At 38.6% G+C, this 19,387-nt stretch overlaps 1 protein-coding gene across 3 annotated transcripts in view; it reads left to right on the forward strand.

Moving 5' to 3' along the window:
* LOC135471826 (inactive tyrosine-protein kinase transmembrane receptor ROR1-like) overlaps window positions 1-19,387 on the forward strand; it is an 87,380-nt gene that overhangs the window by 20,411 nt on the left and 47,582 nt on the right. For 2 of the 3 annotated variants that reach the window (XM_064751194.1, XM_064751196.1), the window contains exons 1-2: window positions 2,358-2,886; window positions 13,483-13,554. In XM_064751194.1, the coding sequence (XP_064607264.1) occupies window positions 13,485-13,554 (70 nt within the window). In that variant the 5' untranslated portion in view covers window positions 2,358-2,886; window positions 13,483-13,484. Of the gene's footprint in view, window positions 1-2,357; window positions 2,887-13,482; window positions 13,555-19,387 lie in introns of those variants that run through there. The other variant, XM_064751195.1, reaches the window with a different exon arrangement.

Genomic DNA, 19,387 nt, shown 5'->3' on the forward strand with positions numbered 1-19,387 from the left:
ATCTCATAAATTAATGTGACGTTTTATATGTATCATTTATTATATTTTATATAATGGTGAATATGACTACTACACGAATGCTGTGGGCAGAGTGAAGGTGAAGAGGCTGCCGATTTGACTATTATCTGTCTAGCCAAAATATATGAGCTCTGCGCCTTCATACCTCTCTGAAGCTTTCATCAGAACTGTTGGAATCTGCTCTTGGCCAAAGTTTGGCCACAGTCCCAGTGGCATAAGTGTCTAGGATTGGATGGAATCTTGGAACATTCCAGTGGAAACAGCTACCAAAGTGATGACAAATGGCCTAGTCAAAGCAGCCACTACTTCAGGACAGGCAAACATTTTCACAGCTTTGAGAGGTTTACTGGTATCATTGCAGGACAGACAATCTGTCAGACGTGACATAAATAATAAGCGTGGCTTAAGGTCTGCCTCAGCGAGACATTACCTGTGCGAGTTGATGATAGCTGTGATTGGGAAGAAATGTCTATGTTAGATTGAAATGTAGTTCTAGAACTTCCGTGGAGAAGTGCCAGTTATTTTTGCCTGAGAGTGCTAAGGCCTTAGATACTCTTAAAATAGTGAGGCCTTAGATAACTTGAAATAGTGACGGAACTTTTATCTGATCTTTGATCAGCATAGGGAAGCATTTCTTTGTAAAGCATATGTAAAGCAAAAAAAAAAAGATCTTTTTAGCATATTTGTGCTTAAAATCGGCTTTTAATTTCAGTCACATACCTGTGATATTTAAATAGATCTTTCCTCTGATCTTTTCCGTGTATGGAATATGTCATAAGGATCTCTTTTAAAGCATTTCGAAGGAAAAGATCTTTTTTAGCTTATTAGTGCTTAACCAGTATTTAATTTCATTCATATACCTGTGGTGTTACTCCTGACTTTTAAACCCTATGGAAATAAGGAAGATGAAAATCAAAGAAAGAAAACTTCATCAGTAATTGATTTTAGGTGTGAAACATGTACACGTAGGTTTGCACAGACAGCTAAGATCTTAAAATGTTTGAACATCTGAACAATATCTGCCAGCTCCTGTGTTTTTCCATTTGGTGAAAGACTTCTGAGTCTTTGTCTCTTCGTGACTGAAGGACATGTGTTAACTATACGAATGATGGCCCTATCTTGTTGAACATATGTGAATCTTCTTGGCCTTTCTGGAAAGTTTTTTCTCACAGCTTAGTTTCCTCTTCAAAACTGATACTTGCCAGAAAAAACACCATAGGTATTTGTTACCTAAGGCAATAAAGTGTAACAAAGAATGTACTCCATGTGGACAAGAATCGAGGCTGTCATTCACACAAATGGTGTAACAGTTATGCTGTATTGTTGCTGAAAAAAAAGAACACACTGTAAGTGGCCTTTGTTTTATCATCAAAGGATGTTAAACAGCCTGAGAATTTATCTACATACATTTCTCTCTGAAAAGTACATGAAGAACTTTTTGAATTTCTTTAACAGTATAACATTTTGGAGGATATTTTATAGGAAGGCAATCTATAATTAAAGTACGATAAATGGTAACCATTTCTCAAACGATTTTGTTCAGTGTACCTACAATGATATAATCTTCAAATGTATTCCGCTAATGGATATCAATTTTGTAACTACTTAAAAGGGAATTGATGTCTTTTGGGTAGACTGACTGGTGTTTTTGCCAGTGTTAGTAAACTGCAGATTAAATCTCTGTGCGGACAGGAAATATTGTGAACTCTTATAAACATGGTGTGGTGAGTTGTGTGACGAGTCTTCATTGATGTGTAAACATCATGTATCATGTGGTTTGAATTTGTTTGAAAACCTGAGGGGCGTTTTGATGTTGGGAGCTTGATTTTATCAGAAGCTCTCTGCCCAGGCTGTCCACTTTCTGTCAATCAAATCTTATTCGGGGTTATGAAAGGGAGCAGTATTTAGTCGAAATAATCTGGCGACAGTTCAGCTTTAGTTATAGTGAGAGTAACTGTTAACTAACACCTAGGTTCTCCCCTCATGTAGTTTTCCTTGATTGAGGTAGAAATCCGCGGAAAATGAAGCCATAAAAATTCACAAGGTGGTGTAGTCATTACTTCCAGTTGATCGGCCAACAAAAACTCTTGTTACTCCATGAATGGAAGTTTGCCACCATAAAGGCTTTGTCGTTTTAGCGCTGGTATCTGGGGGTAATGAAGTGTGAAGGGACATAGTGTTGGAATGAAGGGGGTGATGGGGCCCACCATTGACAAGGCTGACCCCGGGCTCTTACTGGCTGTATGTTAGGGCCTCCCCCTAACTCATTCTGTTGGATGACTTCAGAGAGCAGAGCACAGACAGGCTACAGCTAAAGCTCAGCTCTCAGTGTACTGTTGGCCGCGGTGTTGTGTTGTTATTCTCTCCGAGTCCTGCCTCACACAACACCTTCTCGCATTCAGCGGGTTGCTTTGTCATTGCCTATTGAACACTCTGTTGACTCGCTAGCAGCTGACTAGCATTCATACCCGAGACAGAATGATGTGGGATCTATTTTGTTTGGGGTGCAGGAGTTAAGCTTTGAAATCTTTGAACTGAGAGGAAAAAAGACTGATGTGTGTGCTAGCAGTGTAGTGAAGAGACTGGTTATTTGATGATTTTGGATAGTCCACATGCGGTGATGCCCCGGTAAAATCTTGACTGATGTGGTGCTAAGATAGAACAGGTCAGGGTGTAGTAGCAGGTCAACAGATCAGGGCTCAGTGCATCTACCTGTGAAATCCGTTTGAAATCAACACCTTGGATTTCTGGCAGGCCTACAGTAAGGAATAACGGCAGCACGCTGCAGGCTGCCCAGGATCACAGATGATCCCATACACCAGGATAAATTCTAACCAAACCTCAGGATTATCCTACAGCCAGCAACAGGTAATGTCGGTTTCTGTTGTTAAATTCGATGATTTGCCGTGATTTCTGTTTTTACAGGATGATGTGCGTTGACTGTCAATGGTATCGGCATGCCAGCTAGCCCAGTCATTATGAATGTATACCCCTTATGCTAGGCTTTAATGCTGTCAGCATCTGTCAGTTTTCCACATCAGATATATATGGCTATGAAAAAAAAAATATTCTGTAACTTATAATTGATATGAATGTTTCTGTCAAAGCTATCATGGCACCCTGCAGATTTCCTTATTTACGGCTCCCCGAGTTTTGTCATTCCTGACTCCGTTTGATGCAGAAATCACAAGGCCTGTGAAAAAAAATTTGCATGTTACGAAATTTCTCTGCTGTCAAGCCCCATTTCTTGATAGGCACTTCATCAAAGTGTCCCCTCTGTTGGACTTTCATGTACTCCTGGCTGGTGGAGATGGCAGAAAAGTTTCTTACAAGAGGCAAAAAAGTAATATTCCACTTGGGAGGTTGTCGCCCAGTTCCTTGGGCGCCTGACTGTAGACGGGTCTCTGGCTTGTCTTTACCATGTCTTTATGTTGTCTTCATACTGTCTATACCATCTGGTCATCGAATTATCATCTACAGCAAAACTGCTTCAGGAAACTCAGCTTTATGAAAAAGACACTTAAATACTCATGCACAGCTTTTCCAAGCTGGAGAGAAAAAAAATCTGCCCTAGAATGTTATCTAATGTAGTGTCTCTGGTTAATTTAATTGAATTACGTTCATGAAATTGCCATTAATGCATTTCTATTTTTTTTATTATTTTTTTGCTTCCAAATTGCTGTGGCGCTTATGTAAGCACATGATGGTCCTTTGTTTTGTTTTTGTTTTTTCATTCACTTAATTGCAATGAAAATACTTGAGGATGTAGTTGTCCTACTATATAAAACAGGTTAAAACAATTAAATGTATATTTTTAACATTCACATATGACAGTAGTTGAACCGTACACAATTCTCTTCGTTATCATGTAGAATCTGTTATTCTCATAATCTGTAGAATGCGATTCTTGGCATCAGGATTGTTGTGTGAATCTTTAAGCGATTCTTTGAGCTGATATAAAATTATCTTACCTTGCATCATGGAAACGTGATTTTTATGTGTCAAATTTCCAACATGGCTGAAACGTGATTTTTATGTGTCAAATTTCCAACATGGCTGAAACGTGATTTTTATGTGTCAAATTTCCAACATGGCTGAAACGTGATTTTTATGTGTCAAATTTCCAACATGGCTGAAACGTGATTTTTATGTGTCAAATTTCCAACATGGCTGAAACGTGATTTTTATGTGTCAAATTTCCAACATGGCTGAAACGTGATTTTTATGTGTCAAATTTCCAACATGGCTGCATCTTTCAGATATACATATACAATATATATGTACAAGGTATATATAGGGACCTATATATACATCCTACTGGGTGTCTTTGTTTGTGAGACCTTTTGGCTTTATTTCACTTGAGCTGACATAAAATTTAGTAGTATTTTTAGTTTATACATCCAGGTGTGTGTCTCTTTCAATTAATGTATTTTACCTAATATTTCATTTGATTTTGACTGATTTATCAACCTTCCCTTTTTTTGTGAAGTCTGATAAATTTTGTGTAAGGATAACTGTCGTGTTGGCATTAAAAATATGATTTAAAGTGATACAGAATCAATTTCGATTTCGAAATTAAAGTGTTGGGGCTCCCCCTCCATTGAAATAATGGTCTTTCTATCCTGGATTTATCACAATTTTGTCACCAGAATTCGTCTTCAGGACACCCCCTGGACTCTTGCTTCGTGGGCTGGGATACTACTTCTGCTGTCTCATCCCCCCCCCCCCCCCAACTTTTATAATGTTCTACCGCTCCTGACTTTCTCATGCTGCAATGAGCATCCCGACTGTTGTATTTGTTAGTGGCTAATGTTATAACTTCTTGTGCTAATTTTGAACTTTTGTCAGACTGTTACACTAGCAAGTAATAACTGGTGGTAGGAGATTCAAACTTGGTTATAATTCCAGGTTGTGGTTTTGGAGTTCCACTTTCAGCTTGACAGCTGTTAGATCCAGTGTACAGTTTTGACATTCTTGGAGCTGCTAAGGTTCCCTTCATCTGCAACATGGAACGTGGGGTTTTCTACCAGTAGCTCACTCAATCCTGTTACTGGTTATAGACTTAAAGCATTTACAACTTAACAACAAGTAAAGTAGGCTAAAAGGCAATTCCTGGCTGTAATGTACCTTGTCACTTACAGCACTAAAGTCTATGTTTTCTTTAGAGTCTTGGTATTTTAATGTTAGGGTATTAGAAACTAAATTGCTTTCACAAGCCTAATGTTTGACGGGGAGCTAGACTTAGCCTGCTGTATACCAAAGAGGCCCTGTTTTGTTGGGGTCAGATTTGGGTTTGTTCCAAGTCACCAAACTTGATAAAAACGATGGATGCCTGTGTATATTGTGCCACCTAGAACCAGATGAATGGGTGGTAATCTTTCGCAAACATTCAAGTGAAAATTAATCACTGATTTATAGGGAAGTTTTTTTGTACATCTGAGTCACACGTATGAATAATTGACCAATGTTTTCAGAGCTGAATGGTGTACCTAAGCCTTGTCTTTATTACAAGTGTTTAATTGGTATGCTTTAGTGGTGAATAAAACATACAGAGTCGTTGCACGAAAACTCAGTAATTTATCCCGCAGTCTTAGACAATTTGTGTGTCAGACTGTCAAGTATGGTAACTACCGTCTCATAGATTTTTTTTTCAGTAGGGGTTCGTGTTTGTTCAGGGCAGACCTTTTGGAGAATAGTGATTCTGATTCTTTATGCGTCTGAAAAGTTCTTATGAAATGTTATTATATGCATGTCCATGGAAATCTTCTCCCAGTGCTAAGGATAAAATAACTTCCACGACAGTCTCCCCGCTTCGATCGCAGTCTGAGAGAAGTCGATGCATGTGGCCTGTGCGAGCCTCGCCTAGTGTTAGCTTTATTGCCTTTTAGCAGAGCAAGGTAAACAGTGAATCTAGTAATAATGACAGCGGTGAATTGTACAGCTTAAAATGTAACGGCTCAGCTAGTAAGTTATCCACCCCTGATGTTTGCTGAGAAAACAGATGGCGCTAATTGGAGATTGAGGCGAGTTAAATAGTGCAGAGACAGTGCAAGGGATTCTTGTTTTCGTTTAACTGAAGAAAACGATCAGGGGTGTCACCAGACAAATACGGGTCTTCAATAATGTCAGAGTCAAGGTCAATACTGATAATTGAACATTGATCATGCCTGTAGTGGCGTTTTCTGGATCCAGGAGGTCGATCAGTTGATCATGGGGATCTGTGTAATTTTCTGTTATATATATATATATATATATATATATTGATCTTGCTTGGATTTCTGGCGTCTGGATCCAGGAGGTCAATCAGCTGATCATGGGGATCTGTGTGAGATTCTGTACTATTCATTGATCATGTCTGCCATGGATTAGTGGTGCCTGATCCAGGAGGTTAGTTGATCACAGGGATCTGTTTGAGGTTTTGTAATATACGCTGATCAAGCCTAGAGTTCTGCTGTCTGCATGGATTCAGGAGGTCAGGTGATCACTGGAATCTGTTTGAGGTTGTGTAATATGAGCTGGTCATGCTTGGAGTGTTTTTTATGTAATATGTAAACAACTTAAAACAAGAAAAGGAAACTAGTTTCGGCGAGAATTCCAGTAAGGCAAAATAACCTTTTAGAGCGAGATTTGCTTGTTATCAAACTTGTGTTCAGGTGTCCTGCACCACTTAGTTGAACAGACTTGCTGAAGATGCAGTTGGTCAGTGGTTTTATTGGAAGGGTGCATGCTTGGTATATATATATATATATATATATATATATATATATATATATATATATATATATATATATTATACTGAACAAACTTTATATTCTAGATGCATATGTTTTGTTTTTCCTAACTTTATTGAACTGAAATTCTCGAGGTGCATATATATTGTCATTATCTTTATTTAACTGACATGCTTGGGATGTACATGAATTGGACTTGCTATGGATGTACATGTACAGCATTGCCATTGACTTTATTGAACGGACATGCTGTGGATACATGTACATATGTATCGTCAGTGATGTTATTAAACATACAAATCCTAGATTCCACCCTACAGTGTTCTATAGCCAAACACTGTCGTTTGCCTGATGTACGTGTACAACAGGTAATGACTTTGGCGGCGAAAGTCCGATTTGTACACCAAACACAGAGCACCATTGTAGTAAGCTTGTCCCACTAGTACGCCGTTGGTAAATGCCAACAACTGCTGCATCAGCATGTCATTAGCAAAGCGATGGGTTGTTGTTTTTTTTCACTCAGCCAGCAGAGCAAAGGTGAAGAGATTTCATGCTCACTGTTGTACACAAGCAGAATTTTGTAGTCCCATCACAGAGTTTAAGGTAGGGGCCTTGGTGGCTTAGTGGTTAGCGCAGCCCACTGACCCAGGAGTCTCTCACCGATGCGGTCGCAGTGAGTTCAAGTCAAGGAGCCTCCTACCACTACAGTCGCTATTAGTTCAAGTCCAGCTCATTTGCTGCCTTCATATCCGCCCGTACGTGGGAAGGTCTGCCAGCCACCTGCAGATGCTTGTGGGTTTCCCCCGGGCACTGCCCATTTTCCATCCACCATAATTCTGAACACCATCATATAAGTGAAATACTCTGGAGTGTGGCATTAAACACCAATCAAATAAGTAAATAAGTACATAATGTATATGTATAGTTCACCAGGAGAGCGCAGGATATTTAGCACTCTCCCGAAGATGGATAAATAAATGTTGAAATTGTAATCACAAAGAAACGTTTCCTATCGTTTTTTGAGTGTTAAGCAGCCTACTGTATTTCAGCTCAAGTTTAGTGATTTTACGTGACAGAGATTGCTTGATTCTGATTGATTCATCCACCTTATATAGTCAATTAGGACATCTTTGTGAGAGAAAAATTTAAGTGTTGCCATCAGAATTATTATTTAAGGGCTTGGTTTAGCTACAACTTGCATGCGATGATGGCTAAGAACATAGAGCCGTTAAGCCAGTGTGCAGGCTTGAGTTTAACGGAAAACTCATCCTTCTCCATAAACTTGTTTTGCTGCTGGCAATTAGTTAATGGGCGAGTTGCAACTTCTTTACCACGTAATGGCCATAACAAGCTGCTGTAATGTGGCGTTTTGGGGCTTATTTAAGCTAATATAGTAATAGAGGCTTATGTAATAAGAGTAGTTATGTGAGATAAAGACGAGAGATAAGCTAGGCTATCTTCTGATCGTTGTTAAGCAATATTTTACACACCGGTGCTAACGCTCATCCGAATCCTGACGGGGTCAATTTTCTGGACATTTACCTTGGGAGATGAGACGGATCAAGCCTTTGATCTACTGTAATTAGCTGTGTGTAATTCAGGATAGCTCTCACCTGTTATAATAGAGGGCGTCGTTGTTGATACAGCTTCTCCAGGCAGAGCTGAGCCACAGTGTACCCTCTGGCTATTCGTAATAATTGATATCTTAAACCCTGGTGATAAATCATTCAAGTCCCCTGTTTTCAGTTGTTCCCAAGATAGTCTAATGCTGTGCATTACATTGAAAAAGACAAAATTTGATCTTGTTTCTGTAGCGGTAGGTTTGTTATTTCTGATCATGTTGCTGTGTATGTTCTAGTCAGGTTTAGATGCATGCAAGATAAACGAGTTTTGTGTTGGTGAATGCTGTCATGAGATTTATTGCCGACACTAATGTGAAAGGTAAAATGTCACCAGCTTTCCCATTCTCACCTGTCTGTTTCACCTGTTCTTGTCGCACCTTTATACACTGGGTAACTAACACCCACTTGCGTGACAACACTGCTGTAACTGCACGATATACATGTACACAGTTTAAGTTCAGCATTTTCTGAGTGACACATTTTGACTTGATTCTGACTGCTTCATCCACCTTTTATGGCCATGTAAAAGTGTTTTTTTCTGAAGTTTTGATCAGTTTCTTATCAGAAAATTTTAACTGTTGGCTTCAAAAGTATCATTTTAATGCATTTATGTGCTAGAATTGAAAGTGCCGTTTTAGATACAAGTAAAAGGTATCAGGGGTCAGTTTGTCTGAAGTGTATCAACAAGTGCACCAGGTATTCACCTCTAGTGTAGAGAAAGACTAATTAATCAAATGATGTATTGATTTATTATTTATTTGATTGTTGATTAATCTGACTTTCAAGAATTTTTCACTTATACAATGGAGGTCATGTTTATGGGTGGAAGCAAAGCGGAATGCCTGGCACAAATCAGAGATCTTTGGCAAGTTGGTGACTAACTTTCCCAGATTAGTGACTAACTTTCCCAACTTAGTGACTAACTTTCCCAGGTTAGTGACTAACTTTCCCAAGTTAATGACTAACTTTCCCAGGTTAGTGACTAACTTTTTCAGGTTAGTGACTAACTTCCCAAGCAACTTTCCCAGGTTAGTGGCTAACTTTCCCAGGTTAGTGACTAACTTTTTCAGGTTAGTGACTAACTTTCCCAAGCAACTTTCCCAGGTTAGTGACTAACTTTCCCAACTTAGTGACTAACTTTCCCAGGTTAGTGACTAACTTTCCCAAGCAACTTTCCCAAGTTAATGACTAACTTTCCCAGGTTAGTGACTAACTTTTTCAGGTTAGTGACTAACTTTCCAAGCAACTTTCCAGGTTAGTGACTAACTTTCCCAAGCAACTTTCCCAGGTTGGTGACTAACTTTCCCAGGTTAGTGACTAACTTTCCCAGGTTAGTGACTAACTTTCCCAGGTTAGTGAGTAACTTTCCCAGGCTAGTGACTAACTTTCCCAGGTTAGTGACTAACTTTCCCTTGAGTTAACTACAAACCTGCATTCCTTTGGTGAGTGTTGTCACTCATTATGTTTCTAGACCCACAAGCAGGGAAGTGAAGGAATCCAGTATAGGTTTTGACATCTTATCAGTAACAATATGTGTGATTCACTTAGAGAAGAATCTGGTGGTACATGGACAATGCAAGATATCAAGAAAAGCTACAGGATCGGCTTTTTATGGATGTTTTTTGCAGCTATTATAAATTTCTGGGGGGCCTCTGTGGCCGAGGGAGTTAGCACGGCATGGCGGTGTAATTACCCAGGGACCTCTCACTAATGCAGTCGTTGTGAGATCAAGTCCAGGTCATTCTGCGTACGTGGGAAGGTGTTCAGCAACCTATGGATGGTCGTGAATTTCCGCCTGGCTCTGCCTGGTCTCCTCCCACCAGAATTCTGGCCGCCATTGTATGAGTGAAATATTCTTGCGTACAGCATAAAACACCATTCAGATAAATAAATAAATCTAAATTGGTGCTTGCCACTGACTTTAGTGTAAATTTACCTTTTGACATAAAATGAAAAAAGGGGCTGTGGTCAGAAGGCAGTTTTCGACTTACAAAGCAACAAAGAAAGATCAAGATCTATATACTACACTTTAATCTGGGTGTTGAATTTGTCAGTCAGGTAAAATTTTGGACCTATTGAAAACAAGCATTAAGAACTTAACAGTTTTTCAAAACAACATTAAATGGTCAGCTGGTGAAGTTCACTGACTTTCAACAGGTATTTGGTGTTTGTAGAAAATGGACAAATGTTACAGCTGTATGTATAGACATGATCATTCAAAACTGATCAAAGCTTAAAACATGGTTTTAATTAAGGTTTAATTAAGATTTAATTAACTTTGGCTTTGAAATAAGCCACATTAATGATTTCTGAGATATTATAAAGTTTGAGTTACTAAATACATTTCAGGTGACGTGTAAGTATATACTTTGCTCATTTTGTAAGCCAATATGTTTGGAATTGTACTGTATAATATTACTGCATGTATATACAGTCAATATGTTGAAGAGTAAAGCATATTATACTGTATAGGTATGGTGTTGCAGGCATCAATGGCATGGTCAACGGGGAGGTCTTCCCTGTCTCTACATGCATACCTATATCATAGACATGTAAACATACATGTGCTAACTGGAACCACTAGTTCTAGGTGTAGTTTTACAGTTGATGGCTTCAATTCCTACAGCTCTCACAAAAACCACTGGTGTGGAAACCCATTACTCTATTTTTATGGTGACTTCTGCAGGGCATTGACTTGACTCACTAATCTGTTGAATCTACCAGACAATTACAGAATCAACCATGGATTAAGTTTATTGGTCAGTTAATTTCCATTTCTAAACAGCGGCACATTTGTATCAAAGGACTGTTGAGCAGTTAGTGTGTGTTTGCATACAGAGATAAATAGAATACATTCCAGTAGAGGCTTATTCCACATCAGTGGCACCCACAGAACAATAGTGGCAGTACAGGCTGGGAAAGCTTGAATCTATCTTGTTTATTCGGTATTTCTTTAGTTGCCATTGTGATTACCAACGGGGATAATGCAGGGTCACACCTGCATGATTGTTGTTTGGGCACAATCATTTGTGATTGTTGTTTGGTCACAATTATTCATGATTGTTGTTGGGGCACAATCATTCATGATTGTAGTTTGGGCACAATCATTTGTGATTGTTGTTTGGTCACAATTATTCATGATTGTTGTTTGGGCACAATCATTCATGATTGTAGTTTGGGCACAATCATTCATGATTGCCTGGGCACAACCATTCATGGTTTGAGCACCGTTAGTTGTAATAGTGGGAGCAATTATTTATCATTGTTGTTTGGGCACAGCCATTTGTGATTGATGTTTTTGGGCACAATCATTCATGATTGCCTGGGCACAACCATTCATGGTTTGAGCACCGTTAGTTGTAATAGTGGAGCAATTATTTATCATTGTTGTTTGGGCACAGCCATTTGTGATTGATGTTTGGGCACAATCATTCCACTGACACAAAGCAAAAGCAGATTTTAAACAACTGCATGTGTATTTACTTCATTCTTATCATACACATTTCTGATGGTGAATATTTACTGTTTTGCAGCAGTAAATATTTTGTAAGACTTCCCAGTTGTTTGCCCATAAATCTTACAAAAAAATCAACAAAATTCATGGCTCTGGTGTGTCTGTATATTGTCATAATGACGAATTGCACAAACATCTGATAAAGGCAAGTTTTGCAGTGAGTGTTTCATGGTTACAAATATCAGTGGAACTTGAAGGATTGTGTGGGGTTAAGGTCACTCAGCAGGTAGTTGTAAACAAACAGTATTACATTATGTAGGACGAGATCACAGCCTGTACCACATTGACAGCTCAACAAGATAAAAGATAATGTCAAATTGGCCTTTGTAAGTGTGGAGAGAAAGTCATTCATCACTGACTTTGACAAGCTACAAGACCAAGACCAATGGATTCCTCCTCAGTGATGTACCACTCATCAATTACCACCACATCAGACGATTAATTGTTGTCACGTTTTAAAAGAGAGATCAGTCTGTTGTTTTCAATTTTTTTTCTCCAAGCTGTCTACATGACAGCAGTCCATTAATGGTCCTCCATTAGTGATCGCTTTTTAAACCAGCTGTCTAAAGATGCCCCGTGCTATTTTTGTCTTTACATCTCTTAGCTTGCCCAGGTAATGTCTATCTGTGTCGGCCGTCAAAACATACCTGTTACCAGTCCGTGGTTAAAGCTGCGGAAAGCTTTTACAAGTTTTTTTTTCCCCCAGGAGTACTTGTATCTCCAGCATAGCACAGGATACTGCGCCACATTCAGTATCTAAGAGGGCTACATTATTTAGGGGTAATAATTAAATGCATAAATTAAGTTCTTTATTACACATGTAAATTATGTGAAAAAGAGTTCGGGTCAAACTTTGTGTTCATGAGTGTTCGGGAACAGTTGATATGATTCGATGGCAAATTATGAAGATTCAATCTGTTCTCATAGTTTATACAAGACTGATCACACTAAATGAAGCAAGACTGGTTCAAAATCAAAAGAAATAAAAAAAAATAATGCTGCTTACTATTTCACTACTGTAAGAAAAGTTAGCTATTTGTTTATGTTTTTTTTAATATACTTTTGGCTAATTTTGTTGACTGTTGTGACTTGTCCAAATTTTCCCGGTGCATTCATTGAACACAACTGCACAGATTTGTGATTATTTAAATCCTTGCACAACTTCTGGTAAATTTTGTGATGTTATAGCAATCTTGTGACAAGGAATTCTCCTTTTGAGTGAATTAAGTTTTGGAAGTAAGCTTACAGCACTTGCTAATTATATACAAATATATACATAATATATATGTAACTTTATTTTTTGAGGGTGACAAATGATGAACATTTACTCTGTCAGTTACAAAAACTGTTCTTCCCAGAGGCCCTCTGACAGGGTGACAAAACAAACACGACATTTACAAGTAAATATTAACAGTAATCAGACAAAGAGTTTGCACACATTACAGTATCAAAAGTAGCCATAGATTCAGTAATTATGCTGTTTAAATCATTCATGAGTATATGTATCAGTCTAACATTTATGACATACCTCTGTGTGTTTCCTGTAGCATATTGATTAGAATGACCACTAAAGTGTTGTTAACGTTGTTATTTTCAGGGATGTACCCACTGAGGGCTTGGCGTATGCTTTTACTGGCGGTTCTCCTCCAGGTGCATCATGGAAGTGTTGGTAGGTTTTTATTCCTATGGTAGTAACTGGTTTTTATGTGCTTGCCTGTGTGATGGGTTGTAATATTGTTGTCTGTCAGTTTGTATGTCCATTTGTAAACTTTTAAGTGTTCATTAGATACATATATATGTATATATAACTATTTCACTCCGTCCGGTTTCCTCTCACCATTATTCTAGCCGCCGCGAGTGAAATATTCTTGAGTTCAGCGTAACACACCAATCAAATATTAAATAAATCAAATAAAACTTTTTCATTGTGTTGAATTCAAGCTTAATTAGTACATGTTTTTACTATGATGATTTACAATGATGGCTTAGGTTTTTGCCAGTTTTGTCCATTTTCAAGAAAAAATTATTTACCATTTCTGTGCCGGTTGTTTATTTTGAATTTAAATTTGGCACATGTACGTGGCTTCAACTGGTACGGATTACAGACTTAAGTTCGAGTTTTCAGCCATTTTCAACAAAATTATGGCTGTCGTTTTTTTCTGTTGTGGAGTTTCGGTACTGCATGTATTACATGTATTTTAGCAGCTCAGACTAATATATTTCCAGACTGCATGTTCACGTGACAGACATATCTAGAGATTCAGAAACCCTTGAGGCCTTGAACTTTGCAGGGTCTGTGTTAAGCGCACAGGTGCTTATATGGTATTATTTGTAGACCAATTGGAGTGCAGGTCTTTTTTTTATGATTTTTGGATGAACATAAAGTTTGAAATCCAGAAATCAATATGTATTTCACTTGGGCAGGTGAAAATGCACTTTCAGAAGCATATAAAGGACTTAATATGATTCTAATTCGATATTAACACTTAATTTTTTCTGACAAGAAATTAATCAACTTTCAAAAAAAAAAAACCCTCTAAAGTGGCCCTACAAGGCGAATGAATCAATCGGGATCAATCAAAATGTGTCACTTGCAAAAAAGCTAAACTTTAGGTGAAATACAGCAGATTGATTATGTAATTGATTACGTGATATTCTGGGTGTAGAAAGGAATGTCATCTATTAACGTGTTGGATCAATCAACCTGTATTGTGATTCATATGTAAATGTATCTCCCTCAGTTTACTGTAATTCTTCATCCTTTTCGCATGTTTGCAAAGTGTTTATTATTCAAATATTTTCTTAAGGCATTATTGTGTGTAGGCTGATAAAATTATACTTTTTGTGAAGCCCTGAAATAGGCCAATCCAACCAATGTTGTTGTCTCCAAAATCAAATTAAAAATGTTCATGTATTGCACTGGAAGTTGCTCTTTCACATGCAAAAAAGTTGAGGAATTAGGGTTACAGTAGTGAATGGATATTTCATGAATAATTTAAAAAGAGCGATGTGATTATCCTGTCTGACTATTTATTTGCAAATTCTGCCAGTTAGGTAATGATTCGGGTGAGATTTGGACAAAAATACTTGGCGGTCTTTGTTAGAAATCAGTGATATTTTATCCCATGCGATTAGAATCAGGAGAAAGAAAAAAAATCATTGTGACATTTGTAACTGTGATACACAAGCTGATCTGTGTTCAGAACAGACTGGTAACCTTTATTCTGTAGTCTTTGGTTGTTCCCGTGATCCGCCAGTATGATTGTTGGCACGGGCTGGGAAAATCGGCTGGTGGCTAAATGGGTTGTTGTTGTTGTAATTGTCACCTCTCGTCTGTGAAAGTACTGTGCAATTCTAGATGGAGATGATGTAAGTGGGGAAATGCCATTGTGCGTTGTTATGTGGGGTGCCTGTTACCCAGACACAATTACCCCCAACATACTGCCAGACGGGTCATGCCTTCATGACACTTCCTCCTCGCAATTCCGTCGCAGCGGACAAAAGCTGTTCTATTCCCAGATGACATATTAACACCAATAAAGCAACGAGGTAAATTGATTAGGCAAATGTCAGTGGTTGAATTAAGAGACTGGTCACACGACGACTCCTCTATTGGTCAACAATTTGGGATGACAGAGACACCAATGTGGATGACGATTCCAAAACTCGGAAATCTTGGCTGCGTGAATAGCGTCAGATAGCTGTGGTTCCAAACTGAAGTGTGCACTAATTAGGCAACATGGCTAGAGGCAGATGAGTCATTAAGTGAATTCGCCGTGGAAAAAAATCTCATTTCTCTTGCTTTATTAATGAGGGAGGTGTCCGTCCCCGCATGTTCCGCATGCAAAATCCAGGCTTTCTTTCATTTTGAGGGGCAGAAGGGAAATTGGCAACCTGGAAATGCTTTTAGCATACCAAATTCCTTCACCGGGTTCACCATGAATATTTCTGATTGAGATGTAGTGAAAACAATGTGAAGGAATTCAGAATAAAACACACTTGCAGATGAAGAGGAGTGTCCTTTGATATATAATGAACAACAGGCTTCTTACTTGAAGAAAAAAGCCAAAAAAACCCCCCAAAACCTATGCTTTATTTGCTAAAACAGTTAACTTTTATAGATATTGTATGTTTTGCTTATAGTTACATTTTACATTATAGTTACCAGGGGTTTCCCTGGGCTATGCATGGTTTCCTCCAACCATAATGCTGGCTGCCATTGTATGAGTGAAATATACTTGAGTGTGGCATAAAACCACAATTAAATAAAATAAATAAATACAGGTAAATTAAGGCAATATGTCTCTTAATTATGCATGTAACTGGAATTGATCTGAGTCGTAATTTCTGTAGTAGTATTAAAGGATATGGAAAAAGTTACAAATCACACACACATATATACATACATATATATATGTGTGTGTGTGTGTGTGTGTGTGCTAGCGTCCTGGGTGTACAGTCGTATGTACCCTTCAGATCTGTGGAAGAGGTTGTTGGAGTAATGTATGGATCTAGGGCAGAGTTTGAAAAATGCCAGGTTCAGTTAAAAACAAATAGCGGCGGCTGGTTCAATTCCATGATGACAGACAGCATGTTGGAGCGACGCGATCCATTACCAACATCGATAAACCATCAGGGGAGTTGAATGGGCCAATTTTGCCGACGTTAGAATACCAATATACAGTTTGGTCCGCTTTCGGCTGCTGTCACAATGACGCTCAATTGATGCAGATTCGCAGATCAATTTCAGTAACAGATATCTACAGTTGTTAGCTATGTTGGATAGGGTTTTGGATGGCATCCAGGCCTAGATTGGGCCAAAGCGTGTTCCCAGCTACATCATGAGGACCCCCATACGTCTGCTGGTATGATGGTATACAGTACCAGTGGTACAAGTCAGTTCTCTGGACTAATTGCAATATAAAGTTAATCATTTCCTTTTTTTCTGATTATGATTATGCAAGTTAACATATTGTGGTGCATGAGCTTAAAGATTATTTGCTAATTGTTTGACAAACTTTTGGTTGGAGGAGTTTCATTGCAATAAGTATATTATCATTTGATTGTTTGGGTTCTAATATTGTATCAAAACATTCTGCCTTTTCTGACAAGTATCCATTATTCCATATATGTGGTTGTATTGGTGAGCTTTTAGCAATTAAAAATGGGTCTACCAGCAACCTGCGGATGGTTGCAGGTTTCCCCCCGGGCTCACACCATAATACTGGCTGCTGTTGTACAGGTGCAGTATTCTTGAGTATGGCGTAAAACACCAATCAAATAAATAAACAAATAAATAAATAAATAGATTAATTTAGTTGATTTGTATGCTGTTATACAGTAAATGTGAACTGTATATCATCCATCTTTTCAGTCTCTGCGTGAAACCCTTTTTTTGTTGACTTTTATACATACAATTATTAGGAAGACAATTAATGCTGAAATGATTTGTTTGTGACACTATAAAGGCTGGGATCTACATGAAACTGTGCAAATTACTTCTTTATTCACCATAGTTCTATCACAATGTTTGAAAATATAGGTCTTTGCAGAGGCCATTGAAAAGGTTGGAGAATTAGAGTACATGCCCATAACAAAAATGAACTAGGTAAACGTGATATTTGGGCTACCTATAATTTACATGCGACCATTTTCATCAGCCAAAGTCCACACTGTTAAGTTACCTGTTATGTTCCTCATCTCTGACTCCCTATTATCTACCCTGGACAAATTTCCTCTCGGATCAGTCCCACTAAAAGCCTGTGTTCATTTTGCAAGAAGGGAGCCACTTAAGACTCAGCGACAGGGGAATGCCAGCTACTTGCAGTCACATGAAGAACTCTATAGGAATTTGGTTTCTATCATGAAAGTTTTTACCTCTGCTGACTCACATTCATGGCTTTCCAATCCTGATTTCCTCCCTGAACATTGAGCCACTGTGCCAGCTTTGACAGTGGATTTTGCCCCAAACCCTCAGTCAACATTTCAGTATTGAGCATAACTGTGGTTGGAGCCGCAGAGCTAACAGCTGATCGCGGTGTCTTCTGGGGCATACATTGTACCTTGTTTCTCTAAAGCCTCAGGCTCCTGGCTACAAAAGAGCGGCTTTTTTATTGTCTTGTATGGGCATTTGTAAAACCAGGAATCCATCGAACGCGAATAGGAAATCCCAGCCATAAGAAACTCTTCCATAGACTTGCAAATTTACAAATGGTGAGCAGACTGGAGAAAAAACGAGGCCTTACTGGGCTGCACATGAAAATGGCAAAATGTTTCCCGTGGAATGAGAAATCAATGAAGTAGTTAGCAGTAAAGCATCAGTTCATTTGGTTTGGGGTCACGACCTAGTACTCTAATGCAGATCTACAGAAGGAGTGAAGGAGAAGGGGATTGGGACAAAAAGGTGCATGTGTTATAAGAGTATAGTAGCCTCTTGGAAATCATTAAAACATCACGCAGGCTTTTATTGCATTGCCGCTGATGATAAAAATGAGTGATAAAAAGAGCAGTAGATTTTGAGTGCGTTAAATTTCGTATCACAAATCGCTAAGAGTCTGGGTCAGAGAGTAAAATCAATGGCTGAGGCTTGTTAAATGGTTAATTGAGACGTAAATGAATCAAGCCCCCGAGATGACCCCCTTAAAACTGTTTGTCGAGATTTTGCTTGCATTTTGTCTGTCGGAAGTGAATGATCGGGCTGTGGAGATAATGCACATTTAAGCGGAACATGGAGGAAGACAGCGTGTACTAGCTGCAGAGCGCATAACACTGCTGCCTGACTACTGTAGTCAGGGAGGCAGGCCACGCTATCTGAAAGCTTAATACAAGCAGATCTGCTGCAAGGTATAATGATGGATAGGCTGCTGTAGCATGGACTGATGAAAATCAATTCAGCTTTATTGCTGCATCCCTTCTGTCGATTAGCCTACAGAAATGAAGCAAAAAATTGCCTGCCACCTGTGAGATCTTTTACAGTGTGGTACAGATGTATCTAAGGCTTGCACACAGAAAATGATGCGGTGTTGTCAGCAAAATAAAAAAAAAACAAAAAAAACTTGATTCACACAAGCTAGATGAATGGTTTGTTGAGCTGGATGAAATCATCTCTGATGGCCTCTATGGCTCTGTCAAGCTATATCTCTTTATTCTAAAAATTGCACCTCTCTTACAAAACCAAACACAGACATCCATTAATTGATATAGCACAGAAATTACTGTTACAATTCCAGAGGATTTGCATATTTAGTGAGGAACTGAAGCCTGTAGATTACACTGACAATTTGTTCTAGGACATTGTTTGATTGTTACTTAATGTTGTACTCAAGGGGTTTTCTACTTGTATAATGGCAGTGACAGTTTTATGAGTATACAGGAAACCATAGTGCCCAGCGAAAACCACCAGACTTTGGCAAAGTACTGGCAAACTTGCCAACATGTTATGTACAGGCATGCACACCATTTTGGTGGAAGGCAGTTGTGTTGATTTTCAATGATTGTTGGAC

The sequence above is a fragment of the Liolophura sinensis genome, chromosome 7 (assembly GCF_032854445.1).
Source record: "Liolophura sinensis isolate JHLJ2023 chromosome 7, CUHK_Ljap_v2, whole genome shotgun sequence".
NCBI classification, from domain to species: Eukaryota; Metazoa; Mollusca; class Polyplacophora; order Chitonida; family Chitonidae; genus Liolophura; species Liolophura sinensis.